The sequence below is a fragment of the Equus przewalskii genome, chromosome 20 (assembly GCF_037783145.1).
Source record: "Equus przewalskii isolate Varuska chromosome 20, EquPr2, whole genome shotgun sequence".
Taxonomy (NCBI): domain Eukaryota; kingdom Metazoa; phylum Chordata; class Mammalia; order Perissodactyla; family Equidae; genus Equus; species Equus przewalskii.
In genome coordinates this window covers 2,996,196-3,013,992 of record NC_091850.1, presented here as the reverse complement: position 1 = coordinate 3,013,992, position 17,797 = coordinate 2,996,196, and the positions used below count along the sequence as shown (strand labels likewise).

The 17,797-nt window shown below is 53.9% G+C and overlaps 1 protein-coding gene across 9 annotated transcripts in view; it reads right to left on the bottom strand.

The window, feature by feature from the left end:
• PGPEP1 (pyroglutamyl-peptidase I) overlaps positions 1-17,426 on the bottom strand; it is a 32,708-nt gene extending 15,282 nt beyond the window's left edge. The window contains exons 1-3 of one of the 9 annotated variants that reach the window (XM_070586606.1): positions 17,296-17,426; positions 15,033-15,085; positions 2,705-2,821 (exon numbers count right to left, since the gene is read on the bottom strand). In XM_070586606.1, coding sequence (XP_070442707.1) covers positions 2,705-2,821; positions 15,033-15,085; positions 17,296-17,329 — 204 coding nt within the window. In that variant the 5' untranslated portion in view covers positions 17,330-17,426. Of the gene's footprint in view, positions 1-2,661; positions 2,822-3,634; positions 4,349-15,032; positions 15,086-16,544; positions 16,646-17,295 lie in introns of those variants that run through there. The other 8 variants (XM_070586607.1, XM_070586614.1, XM_070586613.1 and 5 more) reach the window with 8 other exon arrangements.
• Positions 17,427-17,797: the final 371 nt, after the last annotated feature.

Below are 17,797 nucleotides of genomic sequence, written 5' to 3'. Positions count from 1 at the left end.
CAGCTTTAGTACAGAGGGCTGAATGGTGATCCTGCCACCACCGAAAAGAAAGATATGTCCCTGTCCTAACTCAGAAACTGTGACTGCGACCCTACTGGGAGAAAGGGCCTTTGCAGATGTCATTAAGGATCCTGAGATCAGGTGATGCTGGATTATGTGGGTGCACCTGAAACTCAGTGACCAATGTCCTGAAAAGAGACACACAGAGGAGACAGAGAGAGGAGACTGTGTGGGGACGGAGGCAGCGACTGGGGGATGTGACGCGCCCACAAGCCGAGCACACCTGGAGCCCCCAGGAGCTGGAAGAGATGGCGTGGCCCTGCGACACCCGGGTCTTAGACGTCTGGCCTCCAGACTGAGAGAGAAGAAATTTCTGCTGTTCTAAGACATCCAGTTTGTGGTCATTTGGGAGGGCAGCCCCAGGCACCTCATCCACGCAGTACACTAACCAGCACACAGGCGCGGACGCGTCCATGCACACGTAGGGAGGCTCGTGTATGTGCGTGAAGACCGTGTGAGCCATAACGTGACAATAACCATGGTGCTAGTTAACTGTTACTAAGAGCTTACTGCTACAGATCAGTTCTCCACCAGGGCCAGCCCCACCCCCCAGGGGAGGCTGACAATGTCTGGAGACATTTTGGGTTGTCACAACTCAGGGGTGGGATGCTCCTGGCATCTGGTGGGTGGGGGCCAGGGATGCTGCTCCACACCTGGACGGCCCCCTGGAGAGGATGCTCAGCCGGGACTCTCTGGGGTAGGCTGAGAACTGTCCGTGGCCCTTCTGGCCTCACCTCCCTCATCCTCACCACAGACTCAGGATGTGGTTACTTGTGATGTTGTGACTTATAACAAGAAATATATGTGTTGTTAGTCCACTGTCCCTGCACAGAGCTCCTAAAACCTTGGAACTTCCTAAGTGATGAGAGTGATAAATCACATTATGATAATGAGGTGACTTTGGAAGGAAGCGTGGGGCCAGTTGCCAGGGGACCCAATCATGAGATGAGAGGATTAGAACTCTCAGGGCCACCCCCCGATCCCTAAGGAGGGGAGAGGGGCTGGAGGTTGAGGTCAACTACCAACGGCTGATTGAACTCATCGTGTCTGCATCATGAAGCCTGCATAACAACCTAAATGGTTTAGGTCCCGGGAGCTTCTGGGCTGGTGAGCAGGGAGGCGCTGGAAGGGCAGGGCACCTGGAGGGGGCATGGAAGCCCCGTGCCCCTCCCCTCAGGCCTTGCCCTCTGCATCTCCTCCATCTGGCCCTGCCTGAGTTATACCCTTTGTAATAAACCAGCAGTCTAGGGAGTAAACGGGTCTCTCGAGCTCTGTGAGCCGCTCTAGCAAATTAATCGGACCCAGGTAGGGGGTCCCGGGGACCTCTGATTTACAGCTTATCAGTCAGAAGCTCAGGTGACGGCCTGGACTCGTGCTTGGCATCTGAAGGGGGGTGGTCTTGTGAGACTGAGCGCTCCCCCTGGGATCTGATGCTGTCACTGGGAGAACAGCGTCAGAACTGAGTTGAACGCAGGACACGCAGCTGGTGTCGGAGAATTGCTTGGTGTGGGGAACACCCCCACCCCCACCCCCCACAGCCACACTGGAATTGGGTGGCTGACTCTTAGTACTATGATTGTTCCCACCTGTCACAGGAAGAAACTGAGGCCCAGGGAGCCCAAGGAGCTCGCCTGAGATCTCGCGGCTTAGCAGCAACAGCCTGACTCCAAAACCCTTTTTCTTTATCCCTTCCCCTATGGTGTGAAATGTGTAAAAAGATGTTCACGCATCAGGGCTGGTTTTGCTTTTTTAACTAGAATAAGGCAGGACTGTGCAGAGGCAGCAGAAGAAAAAGCCCATTCCAGAACTTTCGCCACATCTCGCTAAGCCTCCAGGCCCCCTGCTGTGAGAAAGGGCAAATTCCGCCTGAGATGTGACAGGAGGGCTCTTTAGAAAGGAAGATTCCTCCGGCCAACCCTGGAGAATCCCGCATGGCAGGCTAGGCTGGGAGGCTGAGTGGGGCCCTCACAGGTCCCTGTGGTGGGAGGGTGTGGCTCCCACCTGCCAGTCCTCCAGTCCGCCACATCCGGTAACAGCCACAGCTGCCTCCCACACCTATTTTCCCTTTGTGGAAACTGCTACTCGCTCTTCTCATTTCAGGAGGTTTGGAGAGAGGTGACAGCACCCCCTGGCCACCAGAGTGGGCATGTGACACAGGCCTCACAAGTCAGAGCCTTCCTTCTTCCTCACCAGCCACAGTGATTGGCTCAGGGACTGGCATGTGACCCCAGGTGGCCAACGAGAATGAGCCATGGACTTTGGGGAATTATTTCGAAGAAAGATGTTCTCTTTCTGCTGAGGGGCTGAATTGGGAGGATATCAGCTAGTAGCCACCTATCTTTGCCAAAGCAAGAGCAAAACGCAAAGCAAAGCTGAGTGGCCATGAGAGGATGCTGATGACTGGGTAAGTGCCTGGATCACTGATACAGAACTCCAGTGGCACAGAGCCAGGCTTGGTGAGGTTGCAGACATTTGTTTTCCTCCCTTACCTCCAAGGGTAACCCAGGAAAGTGTGGCCCTTTGGGGGATAAGGCCATGGCATCAGCCATATAATCAGAGCAGGAAAAAAAGCCAGAAATCCTCCACATTTGGGCCACCCACCTGCAGGTCCTGATGAGGAAGCACCCGCCTCCGCCCTGCTCACCTGTGGGCTGTGCTTCTCCCACAGGGCGGGGATGAGCCTCTGCACCGTCTTGTACTCAACTGGAATCTCATACACATGCAGGTCCACGCTGTCGCCGAGCCCCAGCTTCTCCAGCTCCTAGCAGCGAGAGGAGGGGGGCGTCACCGCATTCAGTGAGGGCTGCAGGGGTAATGCTCTCCCTGGGCATAAACTGACTCATCCTCAGAAAGTGAGGAGGCTCCCAACCGCCTGTGCAGAGGCAGCAGGCACGTGTGCTGGCCTGCCCCCGAGCTCCGCCCTCCTCCCCTCCCCTCCACTTGTCTGGAACTCTCTCTGCATCTCCATGGGCCTGGTGTGAGGCTCTGCTGTGGCCTCTGGAGCTGGGCTCCTGGGTTTGAACCCTGCCTATGTGACTTTGGGCAAGTAACTTAATGTCTCTGAGCCTCAGCTTCCTCATCTGTAAAGCGGGGATAAGAAACTACTCACCTCACAAGGTGGTTACAAGAATGAAATGAAAGAATTCACACTGAGTGTTCCAAGCAGTGCTTGGCACATTCCAAGTGCTCAAATCATGCTGGCTACGCCCCTACTACTGCTGTTGTGGGGTCATCCCCTTCCCCATTTGTCACACCCAAGAAGAGCTGTTGACAGACTTGGCGCACGGCACGCAGAAGGGCCTCGGTACCCATTTACAGAAGGGCCTGACTCCCTAGGGAGCCTCCGACCTGCTCGGGCCCAGGAGGATCTGAGGACAGCACTAACTATGTATAAAAATGGCCCCTGGACCACCGTGTGCGCACTTTTCTGCGGAAACATCAAGGCTTTCCTTGGCTTCTCAGTGTGGTCGCCAGGATCCACCTGTCAGCTCCTTGCAGGCAGAGCCGGCGACCAGCCCTCCTTCCCCCAGCCTGGCCAAGGCATAGCGCACAGTAGGCCCAGAACCAAATTTACCGGAGGAACAACGATCTTGCCAGGCTTGGCACCCAGAGGCGGGCAGAGACGTTTGGGGACGAAGGTTTCGGCTCAATAAGGAAAGCTGAGCGTTCTTCATAGTGTTGAAGACGCTGCCCTGCGATGTCAAGAGCTCCGGGGCGCCGGCGCCCTGCGGGGGCGGCGACTTCCTGCGTCTCCTGCAGCAGCTTCAGGATCCCTTCGTCTGGTCGCCGTGACCTTGCTGTGCAGCGTCCGCACTCCACGGCCGTCCCCGCAGCTCCTCTGGAGGGTATGTGATGCCTGGAGAGGCAGGCCCCTCCTCACCAACAGACAATTCCAAAGTGCTCCCCACAGGGGACGCATCCGGGTGCCGCGGAGACGAGGACACTGCGGGGCAGGTGGGGCTGGTGGGTATGTAGGGAGTCTCGAATGCCAACACTGAGAACTGGGGCCCCGTCCCTTTCGCCAAGCCAGGGGACATGCGGGGTCAGGGAGTGTCCCCCAAGAAATCCCACGCTGGACAGACGAGGGAAGAGTGCAAACTGGCTGCCCAAACACGGGCGCCCAGGCGAGCGCAGCCGGGACAGGGACGGGGGCGGGGGTGGGGCACGGATTTAGAGCATCTAAAATATACTGAGGACCAAACTTGGTCAAACATTTCATTCGCCCGCAATCATTTTTCCCGGTCATTAGTATTATTACTCTTCACGATTCCTTTGCAACTAACCTTCGACTTCCCGGACTGTGCAACTGGGTGACGCAGCCTGGCCCCGGAGCCGCGCCGGCAGAGCTCAGGCGCCCGGCCTCTCGCCCCCGCCCCCGCCCCCGCCCCGCCCCGCGCGCCCCCACACCCGCGTGCACCCAGCGTGCGCCGCGCTCCCGGAGGCCGGTCTCCGCACGGCCGACAAACACGCACAGCCCCGTCTGCTTGCGGTTGGTTGGATACACCGAGTCTTGTTTGGCAAATGGATTTTTTGGCAAACCAGGCCTGGCCATCTCCTGCCCCACAGTGCCGGGCCTCCTGCCCCCAGGGCAGCACCCGCAACCGGGGACTGCAAATATCCAACAGGAACAGGACCACCCTTCAGCCTTGTTCCCATCACAGACACAGAGGAGAAGTTAATCTTGCTCACTTGGTGTTTTCTTGTTTAACCTCAGGGGTGACTCAAAGGTCACAAGGATATACCGGCCTGTTTTTCAGAAGAAAAAGAATGCCTTGGAGGAAGTTACAATCACAGAAGTCTGATTGCCCCAGGGCTTATCTGGAGTGAAAGAAACATGGATGGTCCCTTTGATTCTCTGAAACTCCTCCGCCAGAGTCCCTTAGTTGTATAAAGACCCCCAATTTCTTCTTTCCTTACAATGGATTTGAGAGAGCCTATCCCCTCGCCTCCTCGTTTTGACCAGCTTGAATAACCCTTTCTCCATCTCCAGGCACGCGGTCTCAGGGATCAGCTTGTTGTGCACCAGGCACACAAACCTGATACCGGTTTGGTATCAGAAGATTCATGGATGAACCTTGAAAACCTCACGCTGAGTGAAAGAAGCCAGACACAGAAGGCCACATAGTGTGTGATACCCTTTATCTGAAATGTCTGGAACAGGCAAATCCATAGACACACAGCAGACTGGTCATTGCCAGAGGCTGGGGGCAGACAGGAAGAGGGAGTGACTGCTAATGGGCACAGGATTTCCTTTGGAGTGATAAACATGTTCTGGAACTAGACAGACACGATGGCTATACAACACTGTGAATGTAATAAATGCCACTCAATTGTGCACTTTAAAATGGTTAATTTTAGTTATGTAAGTTTCATCTCAATTTAAAAAGAAAAAAGTAGCTCTTAATTGCATGGATAGTGGAGGGGTGGAGTCAGAGGCATGGCCTCCAGAGCTAGCTGACCAGATTTGTTCCTTCCTCCCCACACATGCCAGCTGGGTGACCTTGGGCAAGTCACTCACCCTCTCTGTGTCTCAATTCCCTTATCTGTAAATGGGATTAACAGTAGCACCCATGTCATAGGAAGGAAAAACAAAATAATACACACGAAAGGCATCGTGTCTAATAAGGGCTTAAAACATGTTAAATTATTTTAAAACATCAACTTGCTTCCTTTAAAAGAAACCAAAGAGACTTCTGGCTAAAATGGAGCCACAGGAATCAGATTTACTCTCCTGTCTGGAACAAATGAAAAAAATGCATAAAAGATATGTTTTCAGACAATGAGTTGAGGAGTCAAAGCTGAGGTTCTGGGAAGGGTAAGAAGGCTCCGGTTTCCAGGGCAGAGTCCTGGAGAGGAGACAGCTGGGGGCAGAGGGACGGAGCTAGACTAGATAGGTAGATTTTGGTCCAGAGATCTCCAAGGGTCTGAGGCTGACAGGCACGCCCACGCGCCCAGGCCCGGGATAGAGGCACCTGAAAGGAGCAGGAACAGCCCTCGGAACTCACACAGCCTGGAAACGCTTGCCGTTCCCACCAGCCAGAGTAGAAAACCTCATAAAGAAGGGGGTGGGGGGAGAAGTGGGGAAAAGTTAGCCAAGAGAATAAAGACTGCTCTCTGCCTGACAAAATTTAACAGCAAGCTTCAAAAGGCTCAAGCTGTTCCCAGTAACTTAATTCCAGAGCAAAGCTCAAGAACATTTAGAGGAAATACAAAAGTATCCATCTTGCCACGAGGTAACATTCATGTGGGCAGCCACCCGAGATGCACCAGGTGTGCAAAGAGGGTGAAAAATACCCGCCATAATGAGGAGAAAAAGTGATCAACAGAAGCAGGCGCAGAAACAACACAGATGGTAGAAGTAGTACATAAGGGCGTCAAAACATTTACCATATTCCTAAAAAGCCAGGCAGATCAAGTTTTAAGCCTGCCCTCCACCTGTAGTCTGGGCCCTGTCCCCCTTCAGAGAGAACTACTTTTCACACACACAGGGCTACAGACCTCTTTCCCTCTCTTATCCACCTATCTGAGAAAACACATAGTATTTATTTTGACATCAATTGTATCCTTCTGACCTGTCTTCTCCACTCAGCAGTTTCTCTCAGAGAACTAGCTACACTGTCACATGTATATCTTCTTCCTGCTGTTTCCCCACTGCATAATCTTCCATCTCAGAAACCACCTGCCCTGGATTTAAACATTCCGCCATACTAGAACACTAATTTTCCTCAATGATGAGCCATTGTTTTTTTTTTTTTTTTTTGAGGAAGATTAGCTCTGAGCTAACATCCGCCGCCAATCTTCCTCTTTTTGCTGAGGAAAATTGGCCCTGAGCTAACATCCGTCCCCACCTTCCTCTACTCTACGTGTGTCGCCTGCCACAGCATGGCTTGCCAAGCAGTGCCATGTCCGCACAGGGATCTGAACTGGCGAACCCCAGGCCGCCAAAGCGGAGTGCGAGAACTTAACCCCTGCGCTAGGGGCTGCTCCAGGGACGAGCCATTCTGCAGCAAGCATTCTTGTGCACATTTCTCACACCCCCGGGCGAAGCGTGAGTGCTAAGCAGCAGCTCCACACCCAAGCTCAGTCCACGTGTACTAGTGAGCGCGCTGTCGCAGCGAAGCCTGCTTCTCTGGCCGCAGGCTCGGCAATCCCAGAGGCCGGCGCACAGCTTCAGGGTTTACCAAGGGATCTTCCCCTGGTCTCCAAGAGGAGAGCCACTGAGCTCTTTCCTCTCTTAGAAACAAATTCAATGACACCAAAAGCACAGGCAATAAAAGAAAAAATAGAGAAATCCCACTTTATCAAAATGAAAACTTTTTATGCATCAAAGAACACAAGCAACAGAGTGAAAAGATGGCCCCCCAAATGGGAGAAAATATTGGCAAATCATGAATCTGACAAGGGATCAACAACCAGAATGTAAAAAGAACACATACAACTCAATAACAGAAAAGCTAATAACCCAATTTCAAAAATGGGCAAAGGACTTAAATAGACATTTCTCCAAAGAAGATATGCAAATGGCCAATAAGCACAGGAAAAGATGCTCAATACCAGTAGTCATCAGGGAAACGCAAATAAAAACCGCAATGAGATAGCAGTTCACACCCACCAGGGCAGCTATGATGAAAAAAACAAGTGTTGGTGTGAATGCAGAGCCGCTGGAACCCCACGCACTGCTGGTGGGAGCGTCAAAGATGCAGCCGCTGTGGGAAACAGTCTGGCAGTTCCCCCAAAAATTAAACAGAATTACCATGTCATCCAGCAACTCTACTTCTAGGCATATACTCAAAAGAATGGAAAGTAGGATCTTGAACAGATCTTTGCACACCCATCTGCAAAGCGGCACTGTTCACAATAGCCAAAAGGCGGAAACAACCCGTGTCCCTTGACTAAAGAATGGATAAGCAAAAGGGGGCCCATCCACACAACAGAATACTATTCAGCCTTAAAAAGGAAGGACATTCTGACACAGGCTACAGCGTGGACGAACCTCAAGGACATTATGCTGAGTGAAATAATCCAGTCACAAAAGGACGGATACTGTGTGAGTCCAGTTATGTGAGGCCCCTAGAGGAATCACACTCACAGAGACAGAGCGTCGGATGGAGGGCGCCAGGGGCGGGGGGAGGGGGAGTGAGTGTTTAACGGGACAGAGTTTCAGTCTGGGATGATGAACAAGTTCTGGGGACGGATGGTGGGGATGGCTGTTCACCAACATGGATACACTTAATGCCCCTGAACGGTACACTTAAACCTGGGTAAAGGGGTAAATTTTATATTTATGTATATTTTATCGCCATTTTTAAAAAAGAGAAAAAGAAAAGCAGGAAGCTACGGTCTGCTTTACTCGCCTGCCCTTTGGACGGCTCCTCAGCACAGACATTAAAGGCATCTGCTACAGCCAACACCAGGAGCTCTCAGGAGCCTGTATCTGGAGGGCCAGCAGCTGCCCCCTGGCTTCGCCCCGAGGCTTCGCCCCGAGTCTGCGCCCTGAGCACACTGTTCCCGCGCCCAGCTCTCCCCTTGCAGATCCGGAGTCTGACTCTTTGCCAACTCTACTTCTTTGTTTATTGAAAGCTGGGAACTATCCAGATTCCAATTTTAAATGCTCCAGAACTTTCTGGAATTCCTCTCCCTGCCTTTTCTCCCAATCCCGATGGGAAATCTAAAATTTCCCAGAGTAAACACCCACTTCAATGCCCCTCACACACAATTTACAGGAATTTCAAACTCACAACAACTTGGCCAGGAGGGGGGCCCGGATGCGTGAAGGCACCCAATCTGGGGTTCTCCTTTGTTCCCTCCAACAAGGAGTCCTGTCCCTTTGTCGGGATCTTGAACATGAGAAGGAAATGAGGGAGCACAAACTTTTCATTTTTAAGAAACACGAGCTTTCCAGAAGGTCATGAGCTTGGAGGCGGGGAAGAGCTTTCCCCGAGCCCCAGGCTGGGCGCCCGGCGTGTCCAGCTCCATTTCCCCACTGGAGCTGACATTTACAGAATGTTTTCCTCAAACTCATCCACTTAATTTCTTCCCTTCAATAAATTTAGCCTCATCCCTAGTGACAATATCCATGAAGTTATAGAGTTCACACTTCTACGTTTTTTCTAAAACATTATATTAAATATATAACCACCATAATTTTACATTTGTCCTATATAGTGTGCGTGTATATACATATTCTTTTCCTATATGAAATATTTCAAAAGTAATTTATAGCACTTCTCTCTTCCTCCAAGAATGTTTTTAAGTTATTCCTTTTCAAACTATCTCAAGTAACTTTTTTGAACACGGTGTGTGGACCCTTTGCCCTCAGGCTAAAGACAAAAAGAACCACGGATCTTCCTCGATTTATGATGGGAGTTACATCCCGATAAAACCGTCGTAAGCTGAAAACATCATACATCGAAAACGCGTCTGATCCACCTCACCTAGCGAACGCCACAGCTCAGCCCACCTGAAATGCGCTCGGGACACGGCCATGAGGCAAATCCACCTGCACAAAGCCTGCTTTACAGGAAAGTGTCGAGTTTCTCATGTAACTTACTGAGCACTGTACTGACAGTGACAAACAGCGTGGCTGCATGAGGACAGAATGGGGGTCAGACTATCGGTCATTCACCCTCATGATCATGTGGCACGTGGAGCTGTGCTCGCTGTCACTGCCCAGCATCATGAGGGGATCGAACCACATGTCGTCAGCCTGAGAAAAGATCAAAATTCAAAATTCAAAGTACAGTTTCTACTGAATGTGTATCGCTTTTGCACTGTCATAAAAATCCTAAGTCAAACCGTCGTAAGTCGGTGACAGTCTGTATAACCCAATACTGAATTCTAAGGAATAAGCACCCTTTTTGGAGAAGCATGGGTTAGCAATTCGGAAATTCCTTTCTGCTCCTTCTAGGACTGAGCAAAGAAGTGAACGCCCTGGGGATCACAGGGTGGGGTTTCACACTGTCAGAGGAGGGAGCCACAAGTCTGGGTACAGAAAACACTAGAAAGAACCCTGTAGTGTTGGATGGAATTGGAGGTGTCAGTGTAAACTCCAGGGTTCTGATGTAGACATGGGTGAGAGGGGGTGTGAGCGTGTGTGTGCGTGTACACACATCTATCTTCCAGCTCTGGTCACCAACAGAGCTCAGAAGCAATGAGCATATCCAGCTCCTGGTTCTTCAATATTATTATTGACTAAAAGAATGAAGGCTTTCGGGAGAAATTGCTGATTTCAGGCCTGGGCAGGGAAAGTACAAAGGTGAACCTGCAGTTACCATGTGACCCAGCAATTCTCCTCCGAGGTGTATGCATATCTAAGAGAAATGAAAACCTACAGCCACACGAAAACTCGCACGTGAATGTCCATAGCAGCATTATCACAATAACCAAAGGTGGACACAACCCAAACGTCCATCAACGAATGAATGGACAATCACAACGTGGTATATACACGCAATGGGATAGTATTCAGCCAGGAAAGTCTGACACACACCAACACATGGATGAACCTCCAGCACATTATTCTGAGTGAAATAAGCCAACCACAAAAGGACAAATACTGTACGATTTCACTTCTGTGAGGTCCCCTGAGGAGTCACACTCATGGAGACGGGAAGTAGGGTGGTGGGCGCCAGGGGCTGGGGGAGGGGGAGTGAGTGTTTAACAGTTTGGGAAGATGAGAAAGTTCTGGAAATGGATGCTGGTGATGGCTGCACAACAGTGTGAATGTACTTAATGCCACTGAACTGTGCACTTAAAAATGGTTAAGATGGTAAATTTTTTGTTGTGTCTATTTTACCACAATAAAAAAATGACTTAGAAGTCAAGAAAAAGTTCTTTAAATTATATTTATCTACCTACCTATCTATTTATCTAAAGAGAAAGAGCAAATGTAATATATTAACATTTGGGGAATCTGGGTGTGAAAGAACTTCTTAGCTCTACTCTTTTAACTTGTCAAATTTTTTAAAAACTTGAATGGGATGAAGACGGCTGCTTCCTCTTTCCCCAGGGCTGGAGGAGAAGTCTCCAGCAGAGGCTGCGTCTCAGAACCAGGTCCACAAGCTCATCTATCTTTACAGCCTGTCTGCCACCACCCCACTTTTCTTGAGCCCACTTTTTCCTACCCTCCTGTCCTCGGCTGCTTGAAATCTTCCTGCCCCTCCTGCCCGCATCTTTTTCCCATGGCCCCACAAGCCCTTTCTGGCAAGAGACAACATGTTGAAAAGATAGGAACTGACAGAATCTGCCTCTCGGCCTGGGTGAGGACAAGCCCAGGCAGGTCAATTAGGTGGCATCACCTCCGCAGGCAGCAGGACCGAGTATGCTGCTAACTTGATTAGTAACCAACCCAAGGGACCCTCAATGGGGCACAGTAACCCCATCAGTGGCCACTATGACATGTGACGTGCCAAGGCCGGATGCCCGGTGCGGGCAGCACACCCCCCCTATGGATCCTCTCCATTAGTGGGTTGGCCACTCACCTACATTGATTCTTAGTAGTAGGAAATGAGCTGGCGTCACCAGGGAGACACAAAGTGAGTCATCTTCTTGACCCAACCTTTGTTCCTCATGTCCTCTGGGTCCCTACCTATCATCTTCCCAACTGGGGGAAAAAATCTAAACTAAGCAAACTATCATCAAAGATAAGCACATGTCCCACGGCCAGCAGCCCCACGGTGAGGCATCTATGTATTTGCCAAAGACCCCGACGGGAGCGCCCCTGTTGGTTTATTCGTAGGGAGCAAACCCTGAAGCCCCCCGCATGCCAATGTCAATGGGGGGGGGTGAGTAAGGAGAAGAGCCAGCTGCCCCCAAACCAATGCAAGTGAACAAAAGCCCCCAGCACATGGAGAACAGAGGTGGTGCTGTCCATTCACCGTGGCTCGAGACCTGGCAAAACTCATCAATGTGACAGGGCTCAGGACAGCAGCTGCCCCAGGCAGGACAGGGCATGATGGGGAAGAGAGGCATGAGGGAACATTCTGGGTCGATGAAAACTTTATCTCGATCCAAGTATTGGTAACATGGGCATAAATACTTTTCACAGAAGTGATGGGGGCACTGAAAAATGGTACATGTCGCGTTATGCAAACTATTCTCCAACTTTAAAAAAGGGTAATGGAGGGAGGAGCAGCTGTAGAGCTCATCTGAAGTGATGAGACGCGGGTGGCCTGCAATCTAGGTTCCTTGCCTCTGAACACTTGCTGTAACAACAGGGCCAGCCAGTTCCCCTGGGGGGGTGGTAGTGCACCCCAAATCACACAACATTTTGCAGCAAGCCCCACTACTGCCGAGCACACACTGTGAAAGGAATGGGCGCTCCAGACAGCGCATTGTCTACACCCCATCTACCTGACAAGACCCCGCCACGCAGCCAAGTCTGACCGATTCCCCTGACCCCACAACAAAGACCCCCTTTGTTCCCTGGTTAATATCCTTAGCAGGTCTGTCTAGACTCACCATGGCAGTAGTTGTCCGGTGATGTCACCAGGACCTGTGACTCGGCTCCTCCGCACCCCGCTCAGGCAGGGAACACTCCACACGGCCCCAAGCCAGGGGCCTAGGCCCTCGACATCTGCCTGAGCCTCTGAGGAAGAGGGAGATCTGCAACCAGCACCCCACGCCCACCACACGAGACCTAAGGGCGACCAGACCCGAAACACGCAGACAACACAGGCCCTCCTGTGTGGGGTGAGGAGGAGCAGCGCCATCCTAGGGCAAGACAAAGGCTTGGGGGTCACCCCTCCAGCCCCAGAACTCCCACCTCTCGAACGTGGCTGGTGCGAAACAGTCCACTCTTTGCTGGGCACGAGTTCACCCAGGGCATGAAGAAGGCAGGTCAGATGAGAGAGAAGAGAGACACACGGAGATGCAGAGAGAAAGATGGCAAAAGGAGGGAAGAGAGACTGAGAGAGAGAGGTAATGACTCACAGGCCAAGAGAAATAGAGAAAGACAGAAGAGAGAGATGAAGAGAGAAGGAGAGAGAAAGAGACACCCAGAAGGAGGCTGAGAGGGACAGAGAAACAGAGAGAGAGAGACATGGAGAGACGGGGAGAGACGGACAGAGAAGTTAGCTGGCCCCGGAGAGAGAAGGACGGCTTCCTTCCACAGATGGCAACTCCTGAAAAATCGGTTGGGACAGGAAGTAACCGCTGCTAACTCCACGGAACAAAACACCCATCTTCAGCTTGAAGTGACAGACATCAACTCCTGCCTGCCACTCGTCCCTGAGGCCCACCAACAACGCTCCGAGGCGTATTTTCTTGAGCGTGGATTCCACCCGTCCAACGGCCATACCCCTTTCACAGGCAAATCGCCTTCAACCAGAGCAGCTAAAGAGCACGGAGCAACTCGCGGCGGCGCAGATCGCGGCCACAAGCGCAACTCCAAGCGCAAATCCGCCGACGCCGAGTTCTAGGCCAGGCGAGGCCCACCTGCGCGCGCCAAGGTCGGCAGAGAGGCTCACCCGGGGGCAGGGAGGGTGGGGGAGGCTGGGAAAGAGCACGAGGAGCGTCTGCCACGAGGAGGGGCGCGGAAGGGCTAGGTATGTTCTAGATGTCGATGGGGACGCGGGGGACGCGGAGGCGCACTGGTGCGAAATTTCACGGAGTCAACGGGCGCGCGGAGTGTGTACGTGCGACTCCAGTTGTTTTCAAAAAGGGAAACAATCAGATTTGGGAAGGTTGGCGTCTTTTTCGCTGGGGAGTGGTGGAGAATCCTCTCTTTTTGTTTCATAAGCTGAGGAAGAAGTTGAAAGTCTTCCAGGGGCGAGGTCTGGAGAGATTGGGGACTAAAGCCTAAGAGGTTCCCCCTTCGGCAGCATGAGGAAAGGCTGCTCTCTTTCCCCGTCGGAGTCCCAAAGCTCGGAGGGATTTCCAAAGATTGTTTAATTGATTTTTCTCCTATTTAGATGCAGATCATAGTGTCTGGGGCCCAGGAATTCAGACACACGGCTTTGTGTCCACTCAGCCCCGTGAAGGCTCCTGTCTGAAGCTCCCACAAAGCCAGACACACACGTCTTCAGAAACGCGCTGCTTCCTTTTTGTCCGCGGCTCCAGGGAGCGGGAGCTACAGCAGCGCCTTGGACACGCTCCGTCTGCAGGGTCCCGGACCCAGCCCTCTGGCTCCCTTGCAAAGTGGGGTAAAAATTAAAAAAAAAAAAAAAAGGAAAGTGGCCAAGATTTTAAGGTCTGCAGTAGGGGTGATAACAAACGGGGGGGAGGGGGGGCAACTGGGCGTTGATACATTGAGGTGTCAAATTGAAGTTTTTTCCAAATTCAGGGCTCTGGAGTGGAAAGCAGGGAACGCTTTAAATCAAACAGCTAATGGGCTCCGATTAACACGAGTCTGGCTCCGGTCTCTGTAGATCTGATTTATGTACAGAGAAAACGTTTCTCTTTCTCTCTGCCCATTGTTCCCAGTCTGTCCCTGCAAATGCCCATCTGACAAAGAAACTGGAAGGCTTTGCAGGCGGACACCCAGCTCAGGACAGCACGAAAGACCCCCCCACGCACCCTTCTCCTCCAGCTGCCAAGAGGCAGCAAGGCGGGTCACTACACCCCCCCGACAAGGTTAATACATCCCCCAATATCCCTGCCTGCTCCCCAAACCCGGCTGGGGCATAGGACGCTTCTGAAGCAATGCCACTCCGGTGTCCTGGCCTCAGATCACTCTCTCGGGGCCTCGGTTTCTGCATCCATAAAGTGGGTGCAAGAAAAACTGCTCCTGATCCTGCAAAGGTGGTTAGGAAGATTCAGAGCACAGGGCTGCAAAAAACGCCCAGCGCAGCGCCAGCACATGGCAAACGGAAGGCCCGCGGTCCCGCTCTGGGGAGATGCGGGCATCACACTCAAGTGCTTCACAGGGAGCTTCATGAGACGTTCTCTGGAGATCCCTTCTTCTCTTTGGTGCCAAATATTTCCAGGGGGAGCCCAGTCCCAAGCCGGATTCCTGCCCTCTGGATCCGAGTTACCTGGACTGCAATCCAGCTGGCGTTCACAGTGTGCTCCCCAAAAGGGCCAAACCCTGAGGAAACAGTTAGAGCAGCCTGTCACTCAGAGTGGCCCTTCCTAGCCTGCCCAGGGCCAGGAGCAGGGAGCTGAGGGAGCAGCTGCCTCCTGGGATGCCATTGGGGGCCTGATCCCAAGTTCCAGGGCATGCCCAGTGGCCCTTCAGGGCCACCCCACCCCAACACACTTGTCTGCTCTTAACGGAAGCTGGGGGTCCTTTCTCATTCTCACCTTCACCTGACCTTCGAGCCTGGCAAGGAGCTAGTGCCCTCCTTTTATCCCAGAAAAGGCTGGCCCGTTCCCTTCTCAATTCCTCCGCTATCCTTGACCCAACTCACAATTATTTTATCACTGTCTTTGTGGGGGGGCTCTCCCCTGACTCAGGAAAAGCAGGGCCGTAGGCACCCTGTGAATCAGCACCAATTGAGGAAAGGCCCTAAAGGGACGCATGTGGGTATCTCCGAGGCCAGGCTGTCCAGACACCATCCCAGCACCCTCCTCCTCTCTCCCTCAAACTCCACGCCCCATTTACAAACCAAGACAGCTACCCGAGGATGTGCTAAGTGCTCTGTGTGCACTGTGGCATTCAGCCTCATTGCATCTCCTTTCAAGCAAGGGTATTTCCTGGGTCCATTTTACAGGAGCAGGAACTGAGGCACAGAGAGGTGAAGCCAGCTGCTCAAGGTCACAGAGCAATAAGATGGAAGAACGGGGATTCGAACTCAGATCTGTGAGAGTCCTCAGCTTCCCTCTTCTAATCATCCTGTCGAGCCTGGTGGCATAGCAGTTAAGTTCACACGTTCTGCTTTGGCAGCTTGGGGTTCAAGGGTTCAGATCCCAGGTGTGGACCTATGCACTGCTTGTCAAGCCGTGCTGTGGCAGGCGTCCCACATATAAAGTAGAGGAAGACGGTCACGGATGTTAGCTCAGGGCCAGTCTTCCTCAGCAAAAAGAGGAGGAATAGCAGCAGATGTTAGCTCAGGGCTAATCTTCCTCAAAAAAAAAAAAAAGGAAATAAATAAATAAATAAACATCTGCCCTGGAAGCATGGGCCACTCAGCTGGGCTGAGGGTCCCAAGTGGTGTCAAGGCTCTGGAATGGATGCTGTGCCCTGGAAGAGGCCTCCCAGTAGGGTCAGGACCTCTCTGCTTCCTCCCTCCTCCTGCATAGACAGAGTTGGAGTCCCAGCTCAGTCACTTGCAAACAGCCGGACCTCTGTGAGCCTCAGTTTCCCCTTCTGCAAAATGGAAACAGTGAAGATGTAAGGAGTTCATGCACGGCAGACGCCTAGCCGAGTGGCTGCCGCATCACCAGCACTAGAGTCACAGAAGACCAGACACAGGCAGGCTGCAGGGAGCAGGGATCTGCCCGACTACACACGCCTGTGAGGCAGGTGGGCAGCTTCTTCCATCTTCCTGGGAATTCCAGGACCAGCCCCCGCTCCCGGGGCCACAAAACACCTGTGTGAACCTTACCTGCATTTCCCACTCTGACCTCTCCAGACAGCGAGTCAAAATGACACCCCGCCCCCAGCAGAGGCGGGCGGAAGTTCACACCCACGTGGCACCGAGGCGGAGCCTCCTCGAGGAGGAACAGTTTCAGTTACTTTCGGGGAGTGGTGACAGCAGGGCCGGGTTCACCAGCCCGGGCAGAAAAGATTTTGACCGAGACAGTCCCTGGGACAGGTGGGAGAACGGCCGGGCACCTGAGGTACCCCGACCTCCACCTGTCCCTGCCGCCGGTGAGCAGCGCAGGGCTCGGGGAGCAGCGGCTGGCATGAGATTCATGTCAGCGGGGCGCTTCCTGCCCACAAATCGGCCTTTGTCCCCTGGGGCCGAGGGTGGGGACAGGCTCGACCTCCGGGGGCAGGAAGGAGCCGTCCAGCCCAGCCTGCCCGCCGGGCAGACAGGACAGGTGCCCAGAGGGTCACTGTCCCCACCCTGGGAAGGAAGGATGCCAGAGGGCCCTGCTCCGCGCTTGTTACTTGCCCGGACCCCCAGCCCTTGCCGGCCCCCACCCCTGACACCGGGACCACAGGGGCGCCCCCTTCTCCACTTTCTACGTTGTGCACACCGAGCTGGGCTCCCGCGGGCGATGACATCTTCCAAACCTGGGACGACTTCTAGCACTTGCCCCTCCCGGGCCCGTTGCCTCCGGCCGCCCGCCCCGCCCCTGCCCCTGCCCCTGCCCCTGCCCGCGGCCACCATCAGCGCGCCTCCCGCGTACCGGTCACCACCACCGCCTTCCTGGGCTGCTCCATGGCGGGTTCGGGCTGCGCCAGCTACCCGCCGCTGTCGGGACGGGAGCGTCTGCCGCCGCCGCCGCCGCCTTCTGGCCCCGCCCCCGCCCCCGGGCCCGCCCCCAGCCCCCCCGCCCCAGCCCTGCCCGCCCGGCCCCGCCCCCGGCCCCGCCCCAGCCCGCCCCAGCCCGCCCCCGGCCCTGGCCCTGCCCCCCCGACCCTGCCCCCCGCCCTGCACCCGGGTCCCTGGCGCCGGGTCCCCGGCCCTGCCCTCAGCCCGCCGCCGATCCCGCCCCGGCCCCGCCCCTGGCCCTGCCTCCAGCCGGCCCCCGGCCCCGCCCCAGCCCGCCCCCGGCCCCGGCCCTGCCCCCCGACCCTTCCCCCAGCCCTGCACCCGGGTCCCTGGCGCCCGGTCCCCGGCCCTGCCCCCAGCCCGCCCCCAGCCCGCCCCCAGCCCCTGGCCCCGCCCCTGGTCCGACCCGGCTCCGC